This window comes from Urocampus carinirostris, chromosome 1 (assembly GCF_059441175.1).
Source record: "Urocampus carinirostris isolate Australia breed hairy pipefish chromosome 1, RoL_Ucar_1.0, whole genome shotgun sequence".
In the NCBI taxonomy this organism is placed as follows: Eukaryota; Metazoa; Chordata; class Actinopteri; order Syngnathiformes; family Syngnathidae; genus Urocampus; species Urocampus carinirostris.
Window position 1 is genome coordinate 12731578 of NC_142349.1, and position 14067 is coordinate 12745644.

The following is a 14067-nucleotide window of genomic DNA, read 5'->3' on the forward strand; positions in this document are numbered from 1 at the left end:
TTCAAATGTTTTAATGAGTCAATAGTGAATAAGCAAATAAATATGACAAAAGCTATAGTAAAATACTCATATTCGCTACTTATACAACACATTAATACCGTTTTGTAAATTTATAGTTTAGTAGACAGCTCGGCAGCGCAGTGGTTAGCTCGTGTGCAGCACAGTTCTGAGGTCGTGAGATCAAACCTTCCTGTGTGGAGTTTGCATGTTCTTACTGTGCTTGCACGGGTTTTCTCCAGGCAACTGGTTTCCTCCCGCATTCTACAAACCTGCATGTCAGGTTAATTGGCCGGTCCAAATTGTCCCTAGGAGTGACTGACCGAGTGAGTTGTCTGTCCCTGTGTGCCTTGTGACTGGCTGGCAACCAGTTCAGGGTGACCCCTGCCCACTGCCCAAAGATGGCTGGGATGGGCTCAAGCAGCCCCGCGACCCTACTGAGGACAAGCGGTGCAAATAATGGATGGATGGATAGTAGACACTCTAAATAAGGAGAGAATACATAAATTCATTTTGAACTTGCAAGGAGAATAGGACTGACCCTGAGCCCTCTTTTTTATTAAATCTCACAGGTTACAAAAAGCATATCCTCCTTAAAGAGTGTAAAAATCAAAGAACAGTAACATAATTGGCCAATAGTAAAAAATATTTAAACAGTGCATAATAGTCAAAATAGCAATTAACAGTAAGCCAAAATACTGAACAACGGTGTGCAAAAATAATCAACCGAAGAAATGTACCTTGTAGGTGTCTTATAAAGAACCACATTCTTCTTTGTAAGCAAGCAGAAAAATAACAAATCTGTAAAAACATTAAATGGTTTACTTATCAAAGTTCTTTCAAAACAAGAGTAAAACTGTGAAAACATCATGGTTATATTTTACGAATGTTATCCCTACTGTGCTTCATTTGAGTCATCATTTTCCGCGGTGAATTAAAGATATAATTCTAAGCCACTCTTACTGTGGCTCTGCCATCACCTCATCACTTGAAGCACATCCAACAAGGATAAAGGATAATCCTTTGGTGTGTTTTACAGACTCCTGCATTAATGTTAGGAACCTACCGCAAAGCCTGTCTATGTCCTGTCTGTGGGGAGGAGCCCGGATTAAAAACCTGGGGACTTTATGGGTGAACTGCAAGATCCTGCGACGGCAGAGGTTTATGAAGATGATGGTAGAAGAACCTTAAGAAATATACGAGATAAATGAACCATTACCTGTAGTGCTGGTTAATAAATCACAACCGACCATCTCCTACTGAACTGAATGTCAATGTCACCTGCCTCCTGGTATCCGGCTCCTCTGTAGGACAGTAATCATGGCTTTAAACAATAAGAGCATCACGGAGCGCAACAGGAAGAACCTTAAAAAATGTAAGTGCATGTAATGGGGTGAATTATGATTTTTTACTTCCAACTGTGTTCCCCTCTATCTCTTTCCAGGGGATTATCAGGGACAGTATCCAGAGAAGGTGTTTAAACGGGTCTCTTGGAATGTCGATGCGAAAAACCAAAAGCCCACCAGGAAGGAGATCAACACTGAGCAGAAAGTAGGATCGCACACGGCGTTCTCCAAGGCGTCCTATGACCTGAGTCACTCGGAGAGGGAGATGGACGAGCTCACTTTTGGACGACGGGTGGGCTTCTACGAACTCAGGGGGCAGGTTGGATCAGGGAACTTTGCTCAGGTTCAACTTGGTATACACGATTTAACCAAAGGTGAGTCAGGATGAAGCTGTCACCTCGATTGATGGGGTCTTACTCTTAAGTGCTTCAAGGCAAGATCACTTCAGCATAATAAAAAATTTTTTTTGTTGGAGAGCAGTGCTACTGAGGATCAGGCAGAGTGATTTAGTTCTGTTGATCTCACTATTGTCTTCTGATCGCCATCTTAGTCCATTCAAATTGAGCAAAAAAGTCTAATTTTCCACTCCCTGCTTCTGCTTTAAATATGGGCGCATTGTAGTCTTTTACAAAGGACAAAGGGGTTTAGCTAGACTAGAATATCCTGGAACAGGCTGTTTGCATGTGATCTGATATACTGTATTTGGACTTTCTGAAGCAACATCTGCCTCACCATTTTTTCTTGATGCTGTAAGTAACAGTTCAGTTTCAGACTTTTCTATGCAAAAACCTTTCTGCTAAATTATTTTGCTTAGTGTTTGCTCTTGTGACTATATTTGCCGTTTACATTTGGCGTAATTAGCAGGCTGGTAGTTGTGAAACAAAAAGGTGGTCTTCTATACGCTTTTGGGGATGTTGTGTGAAAAACTTCATAAAATTTAAGCTTGGGGATGCTTCTGACAAAACAGTTAATTTACATTAAACATGAAATACTTGATATGACTTTTAAAATATACTAGTAGATAGATAGATAGATAGATAGATAGATAGATAGATAGATAGATAGATAGATAGATAGATAGATAGATAGATAGATAGATAGATAGATAGATAGATAGATAGATAGATAGATAGATAGATAGATAGATAGATAGATAGATAGATAGATAGATAGATAGATACTTTATTCATCCCCGCAGGGAAATTCACATTTCCAGCAGCATCCCTGCACTGAGAACAATACAATAATAAAGCAAAAAGAATACAATATACAAATACCCAATGTGACGTGCTAATACCCACTGTAGCGTGTTATATAGAGTATCTAGATAGTGCTACACAGAATACATATTGCAATAAAATTCGGTAATATGCAATGTAGGGGGTGTGGTTTAATGTGGGCCTTAACTCTGCCAGGTGGAGTTAAAGAGCCTCTTGGCATGAGGAAGAAAAGATCTCTTCAATCTGTCCGTGGTACAAGACAGTGACAGCAGTCTGTCGCTGAAGCTGCTCTTCTGTCTGGATATAATGCTGTGTAGTGGATGTGATGATATCCCATAGAACCTGTCCTTACTATTGAAACATTGAAAATGGAATTAAAAAAACATTTTGTAAAGTTGATAAGTTTGCCCTGAACTCAACAGGAAATGGTGGAATAACGGTATTTTTCTTTCACAGAAAGAGTAGCAGTGAAAATCCTTAAAAAGGCGCGCCTGGACAAGAGTTCGCAGATACTGCTGGCCTCGGAAATCTCGTGCATGGAGAAGCTTGTGCACCCCAACATTGTTCGCCTGTACGAGGTGGTGGAGACCTCTAAGAGACTTTACCTGGTTATGGAGTACGCCAGCGGAGGGGATCTGTTCTCCTACATCTGCAATAAGGGCCGCCTCTCAAACCTAGAGAGCAAGTTGGTGTTTGCTCAGTTGATAGCCGCTGTCAAACACATGGTGAGTGTTGCCACATTTCACGCCATACTCAACTCATACTGTTTAAGAAAAATAAAAAAGTGAAATGTGAATTGTTTAAATTGCACCCAGTGTCGAGTTGTGGCTCCCCCAAAAATATCTATTTCGCTCAGAAAATTAAAACCCCCAACAATATAAAAGACTGACCACTCTTGCTTATTTGAAGGTGATGTCCGTAACTACAAAATATTCCACTTGCTGACACCATCTTCCACCTGAAATTATCATCTTAGCCTCTGTCAAGCTGCTTCTGTGGCACGTGCACGTACGTGTCTATCTTAGGGCCCGGTCACACAGCCGTTTGCGTCTGTATCGAGGCTGAATCACGGCCAGAAATTTCTGCCTGTGAAGCGGACGCTGTTGGACGCTTTGAGATCGCCATACAGACGAGATACAGCAGTGCTTTACACGCGGTCGTAAATTCACACGCGGTTGGCCGCGCAAAAAAGTTTTGCGCTGCTCAAAACTTTAGACCACGTGTTAACCGCGGGCGGCACACGTGGTACACACGAGGTAATGACGCGGAAATGACGCGGAACGACGTGCTATGGCCGCGGCCAGGGCGTGGTTACACGTCGGTAGGACGCGAAATTTCAGCGGGTAATCGTGGGTGGAGCACGGTCATAGCATGTTCTGCGCCTGTATCGCGGTGTTATTACGTGAAATTAGCGTGTTACGCGTGTGACGGTCAAACGCCTTTCTCCGCGTATATACAGCGCAATATGCCGAGCACACGTCAGTTGTGCTCGAGACGTCAAGGGGTGGACATGGATCCCCGTCACCGTAGTGACCTCGTCCTAATCCATTTTTATTTCTTGACATTTCTTTTCATTTCATAACAAGATAATAAAATAAAAATGAAAAAATATTACAATAATAACATATAGGCTTCTTCGGTGCCATAGCTTGAAATCTTGATCTTCACGGGACTGTGTCTTGATCGGTTACGATTTCTACAGCCCGGTGTTATGCCGAGAAATGCATCCCTGCCGAGATTTGCATCCCCTCGCTACTACAACCACTTTTACCTCGTTTTATCTCACTTTTATATCACTTTTAGGGAATGTATTGGCGAACATATAACCAAATCCACTTTGTCTTGCATTTGTTGGGAATGTAATACAACATAAACCATTCAGTCTTTGTTTTTGTTGTGAACGTAATCAAACGGTAATGCACACCGTATATAAATCACTTTTGAGAACTGTTATGCACGCTACCGTAAAGCTTATTATGCAGAAATAAGCTTTATGGCAGAGTGCATAACAGTTTCAATACGAGCGATTAGAATAGAAAAAGGCAAAATAAACATGTTACCTGCTCAAAAGTGATTTGTATACGGCGTGCATTACCGTTCGATTACATTCACAACAAATACAAAGACGGAATGGTTTAAGTTGTATTACATTCCCAACAAATGCAGACGAAGTGGTTTTGGTTATATGTTCGCCATTAAATCCCCTAAAAGTGATATAAAAGTGAGATAAAACGAGGTAAAAGTGGTTGTAGTAGCGAGGGGATGCAAATCTCGGTAAGGATGCATTTCTCGGCATAACGCCGGCTCGGCAGCTTTTATACCCGTGGTCCACACGAGAAAATGACGCGGAAATGACGCGATGAGGAAGCGGAACAGTCGCCGGCGTCTGTTTTGCGGGCATACCACCGATGAACAGCGGGTTGGCCAATTTTGCGCATTTTCCATCGCGGGCAACCACGGGCAAAAAAAAAACGCAAAATTTTACCCGCGACCAGGGCCTTAGATGCGCTCAAATAAACTCCTTACTTTTCATCTTTTTGGTGGTTTGTGGTAGAATTTGGACTGTATTTGAAACAGTCCTTTTCTTACTTTCACCATTTTCATCCTGGAGTAAACGAAAAACCACATTCCTGTTTGTAATCTGTAAGTCATTAGACTTTTCTGTGTATATTTTGCGGGTGGCTTCACTCCTAAACCTTTTAGTTTGTAGTGATTACTAACCTGGCACCAAATTGTGGCAGCACGACTGCAACATCGTGCACCGAGACGTGAAGGCGGAGAATGTGTTCTTCACCAGCACGTTCTGCGTCAAAGTGGGTGACTTCGGCTTCAGCACATGGTGCCGACCTGATGACGTGCTACACACTTTCTGCGGCTCCTTGCCGTACGCTGCACCTGAGCTTTTTGGACGCTCAGGTTATGCTGGCCGCCTCGCAGACATGTGGGCTCTGGGTGTCCTGCTCTACTTCATGACCACCGGCACAATGCCCTTTGGCGCTGCCAACAATGGCAGGCTGAGGCGCTGCATCTTGCAGGGATCTTACACCATCCCTTCTCTCGTGCCCGCCGCCTGCGGCGAAGTCATCCGGGGCCTGCTGAGACCCGTGCCCTCCGACCGTCTCAGCGTGGCAAAAATCATGTCTTGCGAGTGGATGAAGGGTGTCGACTACCCGCACGCATACCCGCTTTGTCCCCAGACACCCTCGCACCTAGTGGAGCCGTCCGCCACGCTTAGCTCTGACGACTTGAGCTTAAAAGCGGCGCTTGAGGAGCTGGGTTTCACCCAGCGCCATCTTTTGGAGAACAGTCCAGGCCTTCGGAGCCCCGTAACTGGCGCTTACCGCATCCTGCTGCATCGTGTGCAAAGGAGGACCGCCGCGGAAGCAATGGGTTTTGGCTACGTGCGCATGACAGAGACACGCAACAGACTCAAGAAGCTTGACAAACGTACCTCTGCGGTTTGTGTTGTCATGTAAGCACTTTGCATGCTTTTATTTCATTTTCTTTTTGTTTTAATGTCTGACAATTGTGTGTAATCAAAATTCAATAAACAAAACTTATAGAAACAATATAAAACATATTTTTCTTGGTGTTCCTGAGATTCCGGGTACATTTGAATTTGAAATTTTAAAATTAGCTGAAGGTGGCTAAAGTTAAGCATGACCATGGATTTTTTTAAGATGACGGTCACAATCCTGCAATAGGCTTCTGCTGCATTCAGGCATGAAAATCCTTTACCTTAAGGAGAAATTCACAGCTTTAGAGTCAAAAGGGTGACTTACGTGAATTGTATAGATTTAAGGAGAAAATGTTTGTTGGGGAGGGCGGTATTGTCTGATTTTCAAGAGTGAATCTGGGATTTGAGTTTGTGCGTTTGAATTAAAATCAGTGTTGTTAGTGCTGGTAGGAGCACTGTTTTTATTTGTGCATAATGTACATTAGATTTGAAGTCATTTTCACACTGTTCTTAGCCATGGTATCATAGACAAATGTTGGAGAATGGAGAAAATAGAAAACTATCTTGAAATATATTACAAAACCCCCCCAAAAAACATGACGAGTGAAACAACTCTTTGGTGTAGCTGATGGTGAATTGGACTGTGAAGGACATTAAATAAACACATTGTAAATTTTATGTTGGTATTGGGCTGATAGTTGTCAAAAAATGATTTGATTCATGGCTGCACGTATTCAACAAAATTTGTCACTTTCAATGCTTAGTTTGAGCTAAGAAAAAAATGTATTCCAATTTTTAATAAAAAAAAACTAGAGTCAATATGGTATACCCCCACACCCTTCTCACCTTTTGAAGCCCTAATCCATTTTCATAACTGTGCATTAAAGGGATTCCATAATTCTGTAACATACAAAATGTGAGAAAATAGTGTTTTTTTAATAATATCTATATAAATGTCATTGGTATATTTCAAATATTTTCCGAGATAATGCATTTTGAAGACAGTCTGTGCCGTCTTTGGCTTCCTGAGCCCTGACGTCATGTGGAGCACACTAGCACCCTAGCAAACCATTCACCCTATTGGTTAGCATTAGATGACGAATTGGGACAGAGCGGAAGAAAAAATCTGGCTGACCAAAACCATGCAGTAAGCAGCCAGGATAACCGCGAGCCACGGCAGCAACAAACACAAACCCAACCGGGAGAAAAAAAACAATAAGCACGGCAAGCTGGCTAACCTCGACCAAACTACCAAACTAAATTAAAAGCCTCAGGGAGCCTTCACGGTGTTGGGGGACTATCTGGACAATATTGTATTAATTGCGAGACAAAGGCGAAAAACATAAGAGGAAAAGTCACAACCACATACCTTAAATGAGGCAAGGTTAAAAAAGGAACGCATGCTGTAAATGATAGCAGGTAAAGTTACCCTTTGATGATTAACTTGGACAAAACAGACAGATGTCCCCCAGTGACACGATAAGCAAAGTTCCAATATCTTCAAGCTGAAATGAGCGCTATACATTTACTGATTACTGAATCACTGTCCCGTTTTTGGAAGGGACTCGCCGTTTGTTTTGCTTTTTGTAGTCATCTGATAACTTCATAGCTCTAGGGGGATATGAGGTCAAACAATCTACTTTGAAAATGTATTTCTCGAGATCCATGGTGCGTGGAATATTTTGGCACATAGCTGCACGATTGTAGGGAGGAACACGATGCGTGCTGTCCCTAATTTAAAAAAAGGGTCTTTAATAATCCCTTCAAATGGCGTAGTTAAGAACCCTTAGCTACAAGATTTTACAATTACAGCAAATAAACGTACAAATAATAAGGTTTGTGCACACGTTTTAGGTAAATGGTTTAGCATCCAGCTTGTGTGCTGAGAGCAGGCAAAAGATGCGTTATTAGATGGATTTTAAAATGTATTATCATTCTAAAAATGTTGAGAAAGGCAATCTCAGACAACCTTGTAGCTAAAAGGTAAACCTGAACACACTTAATAGAGTAAGTTGAGTCACTAAGCAGGTTTATTGTCATGATGCTGAAGCATTGGCTCAAGCTGCACATTATACGCGATTCACATTTTATGATTTCCATTGGCACATAAACAGCTGTCATCTAATGGTCACGCTGCATCATTAAAAAATGGTCCTGACAATGCCCCAAAAAAAAATCAAAGCATTGGGGTCCATTTCTCCACGTTGATGAATCAGCTGGAAACACGACCTTTCAGGCGCTGTAAGGAACAAAAAAAAAAAATATTTTTTCACGCTATACAACTTAAACATTCAAATAAAGACCTTTGTGTTAGTTTTCTTCACGCTTTTGACCGCTTTCCTGTTAATGGTGGTCATCAACTCTTGCACCCACATTTCTTGAGGGTCGCAGCAGTACGCGCGTCCTCTTCGCATTGTGAAACTGTAAGGATAGCTCAAATTAGTGGATTCTTTGCACTGTTTTATATACATTCAGGGGTCAGCAATAAATGATTGGTGAAAAATTAATGCCATTAATTGCGAAAAATTAATGGAATGGTTGCTTAAATTCATAAATCCATTTATTGCAAAATTTAAATAATTAGCAATTATTGCAACCCATTAATTGCGAAAATATTCGGGTTTTTTGTTAGTCGATTGCGTCAACAAACGTGCAACTTTTCACGCCGCGCGAGCATTTCGTATGCGGTCAAGGTCACATAAACGCACAATCGGGACAGTGCATGCATACGCGTAAGCTACCGTGCTTCCCCCATTATAAGACCCACCCTGAATATAAGGCCCAGCTTTTTATGAGAAATGAAATTCAACCTTCCTGCAAATAAGAGGCTCATATTACCTATGAAAACCGTAGATATCAACGTTATTTAACAACGGCAATGCTTTTCTAAGAAATTTTTAGCAAAAATGTATTACTTTTGCACATATTTTTATTTCAAAACCTCAATTTTTGACGATGATTTTGAAGTAAGGCCGGCCTTATATTCGGGGAAACACGGTAGCTGTACGTACATAGTGTGGTTGCAAAGCAGCTTTTTATTGGTCGGGACAAAATCGGGCTTGTTGATTGGCTCACGTTTATGCCTCAAGCACGTACGTCGTGGATGCCCATACGCACACGTTGTACACCACTACTACTACGCTGTATTGATTGTAATCTTCGCACGGTTATGGGACCGAAGGAAAAAATGGTTAGATTAGATTAGAGGGACCAGTTTGTTCGACCATATTGACACGGCTAGTATACCATTAAATTACCAATTAATGGCTAGAAATCCAATAAATACCCATTAATTGGCCTTGCCGCAAAAAAAATAATTTTAATTTTTTCGCACTTAAATATTATTTTTTTTTCCAAAAATCAATTACTGATGACCCCTGTATACATTTATTAAGAAGGAAAAATGCATTTCCGTAGTAAATTTGCTGTATATCTGTGGTACTGGGCTGAGCTCTTCCAAAGTCTTCCCATTGGATGACGCCGAGCAAAAAGTCTTGTGATCGCTTAAAAATAGCTTAAGTGTCATGATTTGACCATTGCCCTCACCTGTGCCCGCTCGTTTGGCTCCAGCTGCTGCCCGTTTCCTGATTGGTTCTCCTCCTATTTAAACTCAGTACTCTCATTCACTCCTGGTCAGTCCGTCAGCGAACCTTTGCACTTGCAAGGCAAGCATTTTTGAGTCTGGCTCCCGTTCTGTTCCAGACCTGTCCTGTATCCTGTATCCTGTATTTATCCCCTGTCCCTGGCTTCCCGATCGTCTCCGATTACCTGACTTGTTCCGATCCCTTACCACGCTCTGATCTCCCGTCCCGATTACATGACTTGTTCCGATCCCTGACCACGCTCCGAAATCCCGTCTCGGCTGCCCAAATTGTTTACGCCCTCCGACCACGCTCCGATCTCGTGGGCTTCCTGCTTCTCCTGCTCAGTGATTGCCGAATCACTGGCGTTTGGTTTCCCGCGTCTAAATTCTCCGCTTCCGCGAGCCACGGCAGCAACAAACACAAACCCAACCGGGAGAAAAAAAACAATGGGGACATCTGTCTGTTTTGTCTACCGTCTGGTTCTGACAATAAGATGGTGAAAAGTCACTGTTTTCTGTCACAAACTTTTAGACCACATTGACAAAGTTTTTCATCTCACATCAAAAAATTACCTTGGCTACAAAGAAATTCTAAATCAATAATGTAGCATGTTTTTTTTCTCTGAGTGAAGTTTGATTGTTGCCATTTTTTGTATTTGTTGGTGCTTATTTGGTTGGAAGTAACATTTTGTTGTGTATTTTCAAGTTTTATCTATCAGACAATATTAAAACATACTGTTCTCTACTTCTTAGGTGTCTTCTGATACTGTAAATGTGAATTTTAGTGTGAATGGTGGTCAGTTCATATATTCAGCTGGAATAGATCCAGCTCACCAAAGGATGTTTAGCATGAGAATTGGATACATAAAATCACAACATGGTAGTGCTTGCATGTAGCATGTTGCGTGTTGGCTTTCTCACATGACGGCGGGGATGTTGCAGCCTCCATCTGTCTCCTGAATCCGGTATTTGACTGCACGCTCCTGAGTTTTTTTGTTGAGTTCTTTCACATATGTCAGGCAGCAGTCGTCGTAAGACACTAGGGCACACGACACGTTTTCAATTGTGTGCGGATACATAAAGACTTGGATTCAATCCCTCAACATATTTTGTCTTAAACCAAAAGGAGAGTTTCTATTCTTGTCATTTTAAATGCCTCATTAAAAAAAACACAAAGGTTTGCCAAAAATTGTATGAATCATTCGATGTTAAAATAAAGCCTGTTTGTGCTCACCCGTCCCCCATTTTTAATATTCAGGGTGTGTATAAGGGCTCAAAATCCATGAAAATTTTTGAATCGTAATGTTGTGTTTTTTAAGGGTTGAACGGTTCTCGATTTAGGGCGAAGTGCACATAAATGCCTGTCTGCTTTACAGTCTGCTTAAAAATGATGCAGACACAGCTCCCAAGTGGGTTATTTTTTTCCATTGTGTTTCTTCTTCCATCGCAATTAACTACAGCTGGCATTTGTTTGTATGGCATGGTCCTATAAAGCGGCTTTCGCCCCCCCCTACGGGTCATGCCCAAGACGACCGATGCTTGCTATACCTTAAAAGGGAACTATGAGATTTGTAGTAGTACAAGCATTACATATCAATTATGGAGATGAATTAAGGGCCATGCAAAACAATGCGTAAAAACCTGGTTGCTCTTCACTTCATCACCGTGTTGCTACAATAAAATAATAATGATCAGGCCGGGTGTTCACCCCTACCTTGTGCCATTGTGAGACTCAGGCAGGACAAGGCCAGGAAGATGATCTGCATGTTGAAACGCATGATGCTCTCACTTGATGTTCGGTTACAACTCTGCAATAGTTATAATAATAATAATGATGATGAAAAAAACTGTGACATTTATTTGCCCAACCTTTGGACGCGCTAGCATGACTTTCTCAAGTTTAGAAATGTCATCTTAATGTAAATGTTGGTTAAAACATGTCAAGTATTGTCTAATATTAGTAGAAATAATTCGTATACAAAATAACTATGCACAGATTAAATTGTAAAAAGATGAATACAAAAAATATTAATGAAACTGTAATCCCAAGTTGGTGAATATTTGGACACGTTTTAAATCGTGGGAAAAAATGCCAATCAATTTTAACCCTTTTACAAGTAACAGACAAGTTGGAATGTAAGTTAGCCGCGTGCCACGTTAAAATTGTATCACTTTCACAAATCATAAAATAATAAAAACTGCACAAGTCAAAATAAGTTAAGCATGTCATGTTTGTTTTCGTCATACAAGTTATGAATTAAATAAACGAATGAACTTGATTCACTTAACACCAGTGATCTAATAGCAAAACTGATACATGCACAATTTAACTCCCACTAATGTGTTAAAAGTTCTTAAATATCCGTAAGTGTTGCTCACCTGTGTGTAAGACTTGCAAGCTGATCAGGTGTGTGTTACCTGTTCAGGTGAGGCCTTCTTATAGGGCAAAAAAAGGGGCGTCGCGCAGGTTTCGTATTTCCATAAAAGTGACTAACCTTTGTACCCAGACTTTTAGTTCTCGCTATTGCAGAAGATGTAGGTACGGCCACCCCCAGCCCCCTCATCTTTGACGGGAATATCATTAGGACACACGCAGGTGATATCCTGTGCTGACCTGTTGCTCGTCCATGTGATTTTTTTTTTGATTTTTTTTTGCTTTAGTTTAAAGGTGAAGTGAGGAGCAACATGTTTTTTTAACATGCTTACATAAATATAGATTCTTTCCTGTGGCATTATTGACATGATACACACAAATACTTTTGAATTATTTAAATTAGCAATGCATTCTTTTATTTCCCCCCCAGGCAAAATGTGTGTAAAAGTATTGTTTTTTTTTTACTAACCTTAGACAAAATCTAAAATTAGAATTACAGTTCTTTTTATTGTTACTGATAAAAACGTAGTAAACATTGTTTATAATGTGATTAGACATGGCACTCTAGGATGAACATGGATTAAAGACATAAAAAAAAAAATAATGTTAAGATAAATTGGCAGGAATATTTACAAGAGAGTGCTTTGTGGCCTTAGTTGTAAGTGCATCAGAACAACAGTGCAATGAAAAAAGTGATGCAATGGGATTTAGCAGAAGCCTATTTCCAAAATAAGTTAAGAAGTAAGATACATTAGGAATATATACATTGTATTCTTTCGCATATATATATATATATATATATATATATATATATATATATATATATATATATATATATATATATATATATATATATTATTTTAGTTAAGCTTTTTTTCATATTCAAACAACAGAAAAACATTTTGAGACAAGTATTTTAGTCCATTCGGCTGCTTTATTCAAAGTTAGCCTATGTCTTTGTGCGAGAATAAACTGCTCTGACGATTGCAATAGATTTGGGAGCTGTTCAAGGTTTTAATTTTCCGGCTTTAAACAAGCGTATGCTTTATTTATTTATTTTATGAATAAGTATTCTGGAGACTGTTTGCACACAAAAATAGAGTGCGTGATAAAATGTACCCCTTTATAATGTCAGGTTGGCATATATGCATGGATTTTAAAGTAACAATGTAATTTCAGCTTTGAACATTTGCGGTTGAAACAGGATTTGAAGGTATAGTTAGATTTCAAAATTTAAGACATCAGATGAAAATAGGGCAAGAAGATTACATTTAGGGGTTCACGATAAAGGTTTTTCCTTCTAATAAAATCTTTCTAGGGACTGACACCAAAAAAGTAAAACACACCGAAGATCTAATTATTTTCATGTGTGGGTGTATCTGTGTTGATAATTACAATAACATTATCCTGCTGGGGTAATCATAACTAGAAAAATGGAACTTTGGAGAGACTCGACTTTTAAGTTTATATCAGTTAACACTATAATAACCAATGGTTTGCATTTGCATTTGCATTTATATAGCACTTTTCAAGTCACTGAAGTCATCCCAAAGCGCTTTACAATGTGCTTCACACTTACCCATTCACACACACTCGCACCCCTATAGCAGTGTCGGCCATGCAAGGCAACTACCTGCTTATCGGGGCATTGGGGATTCAGTGTCTTGCCCAAGGACACTTCGACATGTAACACAGAGAAGCTGGTAGTCGAACCTGAGACCTACTGCCGCCAAGGCATAACCAGAATAGCAAGATATTTTATGAGCACCACAATATTGATATATAGATATTGCAGAAAGTACATAGTTATATAATTATGTATGAATAATTTGAAACTCCCTTTTTAAACATGTGCTCTTGCTCGCCTGTCTGATTCCCCCTGATGATCGCCTGTCTGACTCCCCCTGATGATCGCCTGTCGGACTCCCCTTCTGATCGCCTGTCGGACTCCCCTGCTGATCGCCTGTCTGACTCTCCCGATGATCGCCTGTCTGACTCCCCCTGATGATCGCCTGTCTGACTCCCCTGATGATCGCCCGCCTGATTCCCCTGATGATCGCCCGCCGGACTCCCCTGATGATCGCCTGTCT

General features: G+C 40.6%; 2 protein-coding genes across 4 annotated transcripts in view; one reads left to right on the forward strand and one right to left on the reverse strand.

Moving 5' to 3' along the window:
- The first annotated feature begins 1031 nt into the window (after positions 1-1031).
- Positions 1032-6868, forward strand: LOC148373603 (serine/threonine-protein kinase NIM1-like). Its single transcript, XM_088327152.1, has 4 exons — positions 1032-1372; positions 1442-1717; positions 3020-3288; positions 5305-6868. Exons 1-4 carry the CDS (start codon positions 1318-1320, stop codon positions 6037-6039), a joined length of 1335 nt encoding a protein of 444 aa, XP_088183278.1. The 5' UTR covers positions 1032-1317; the 3' UTR covers positions 6040-6868.
- A 1164-nt stretch (positions 6869-8032) lies between these two features.
- Positions 8033-14067, reverse strand: part of ccl25a (chemokine (C-C motif) ligand 25a) — a 30747-nt gene continuing 24712 nt past the window's right edge. For 2 of the 3 annotated variants that reach the window (XM_088327182.1, XM_088327165.1), the window contains exons 2-5: positions 11318-11411; positions 10525-10642; positions 8324-8441; positions 8033-8259 (exon numbers count right to left, since the gene is read on the reverse strand). In XM_088327182.1, coding sequence (XP_088183308.1) covers positions 8233-8259; positions 8324-8441; positions 10525-10642; positions 11318-11381 — 327 coding nt within the window. In that variant the 5' untranslated portion in view covers positions 11382-11411 and the 3' untranslated portion in view covers positions 8033-8232. Of the gene's footprint in view, positions 8260-8323; positions 8442-10524; positions 10643-11317; positions 11412-11982; positions 12021-14067 lie in introns of those variants that run through there. The other variant, XM_088327173.1, reaches the window with a different exon arrangement.

What these genes read in the sequence shown, in the direction of transcription:
- LOC148373603 (XM_088327152.1), top strand. Translation starts at nt 1,318, where the DNA reads ATGGCTTTAAACAATAAGAGCATCACGGAGCGCAACAGGAAGAACCTT. An exon ending in CAGGAAGAACCTTAAAAAAT is followed by an intron (nt 1,373 to 1,441) that starts GTAAGTGCATGT and finishes ATCTCTTTCCAG; the next exon opens with GGGATTATCAGGGACAGTAT. An exon ending in TATACACGATTTAACCAAAG is followed by an intron (nt 1,718 to 3,019) that starts GTGAGTCAGGAT and finishes TTTCTTTCACAG; the next exon opens with AAAGAGTAGCAGTGAAAATC.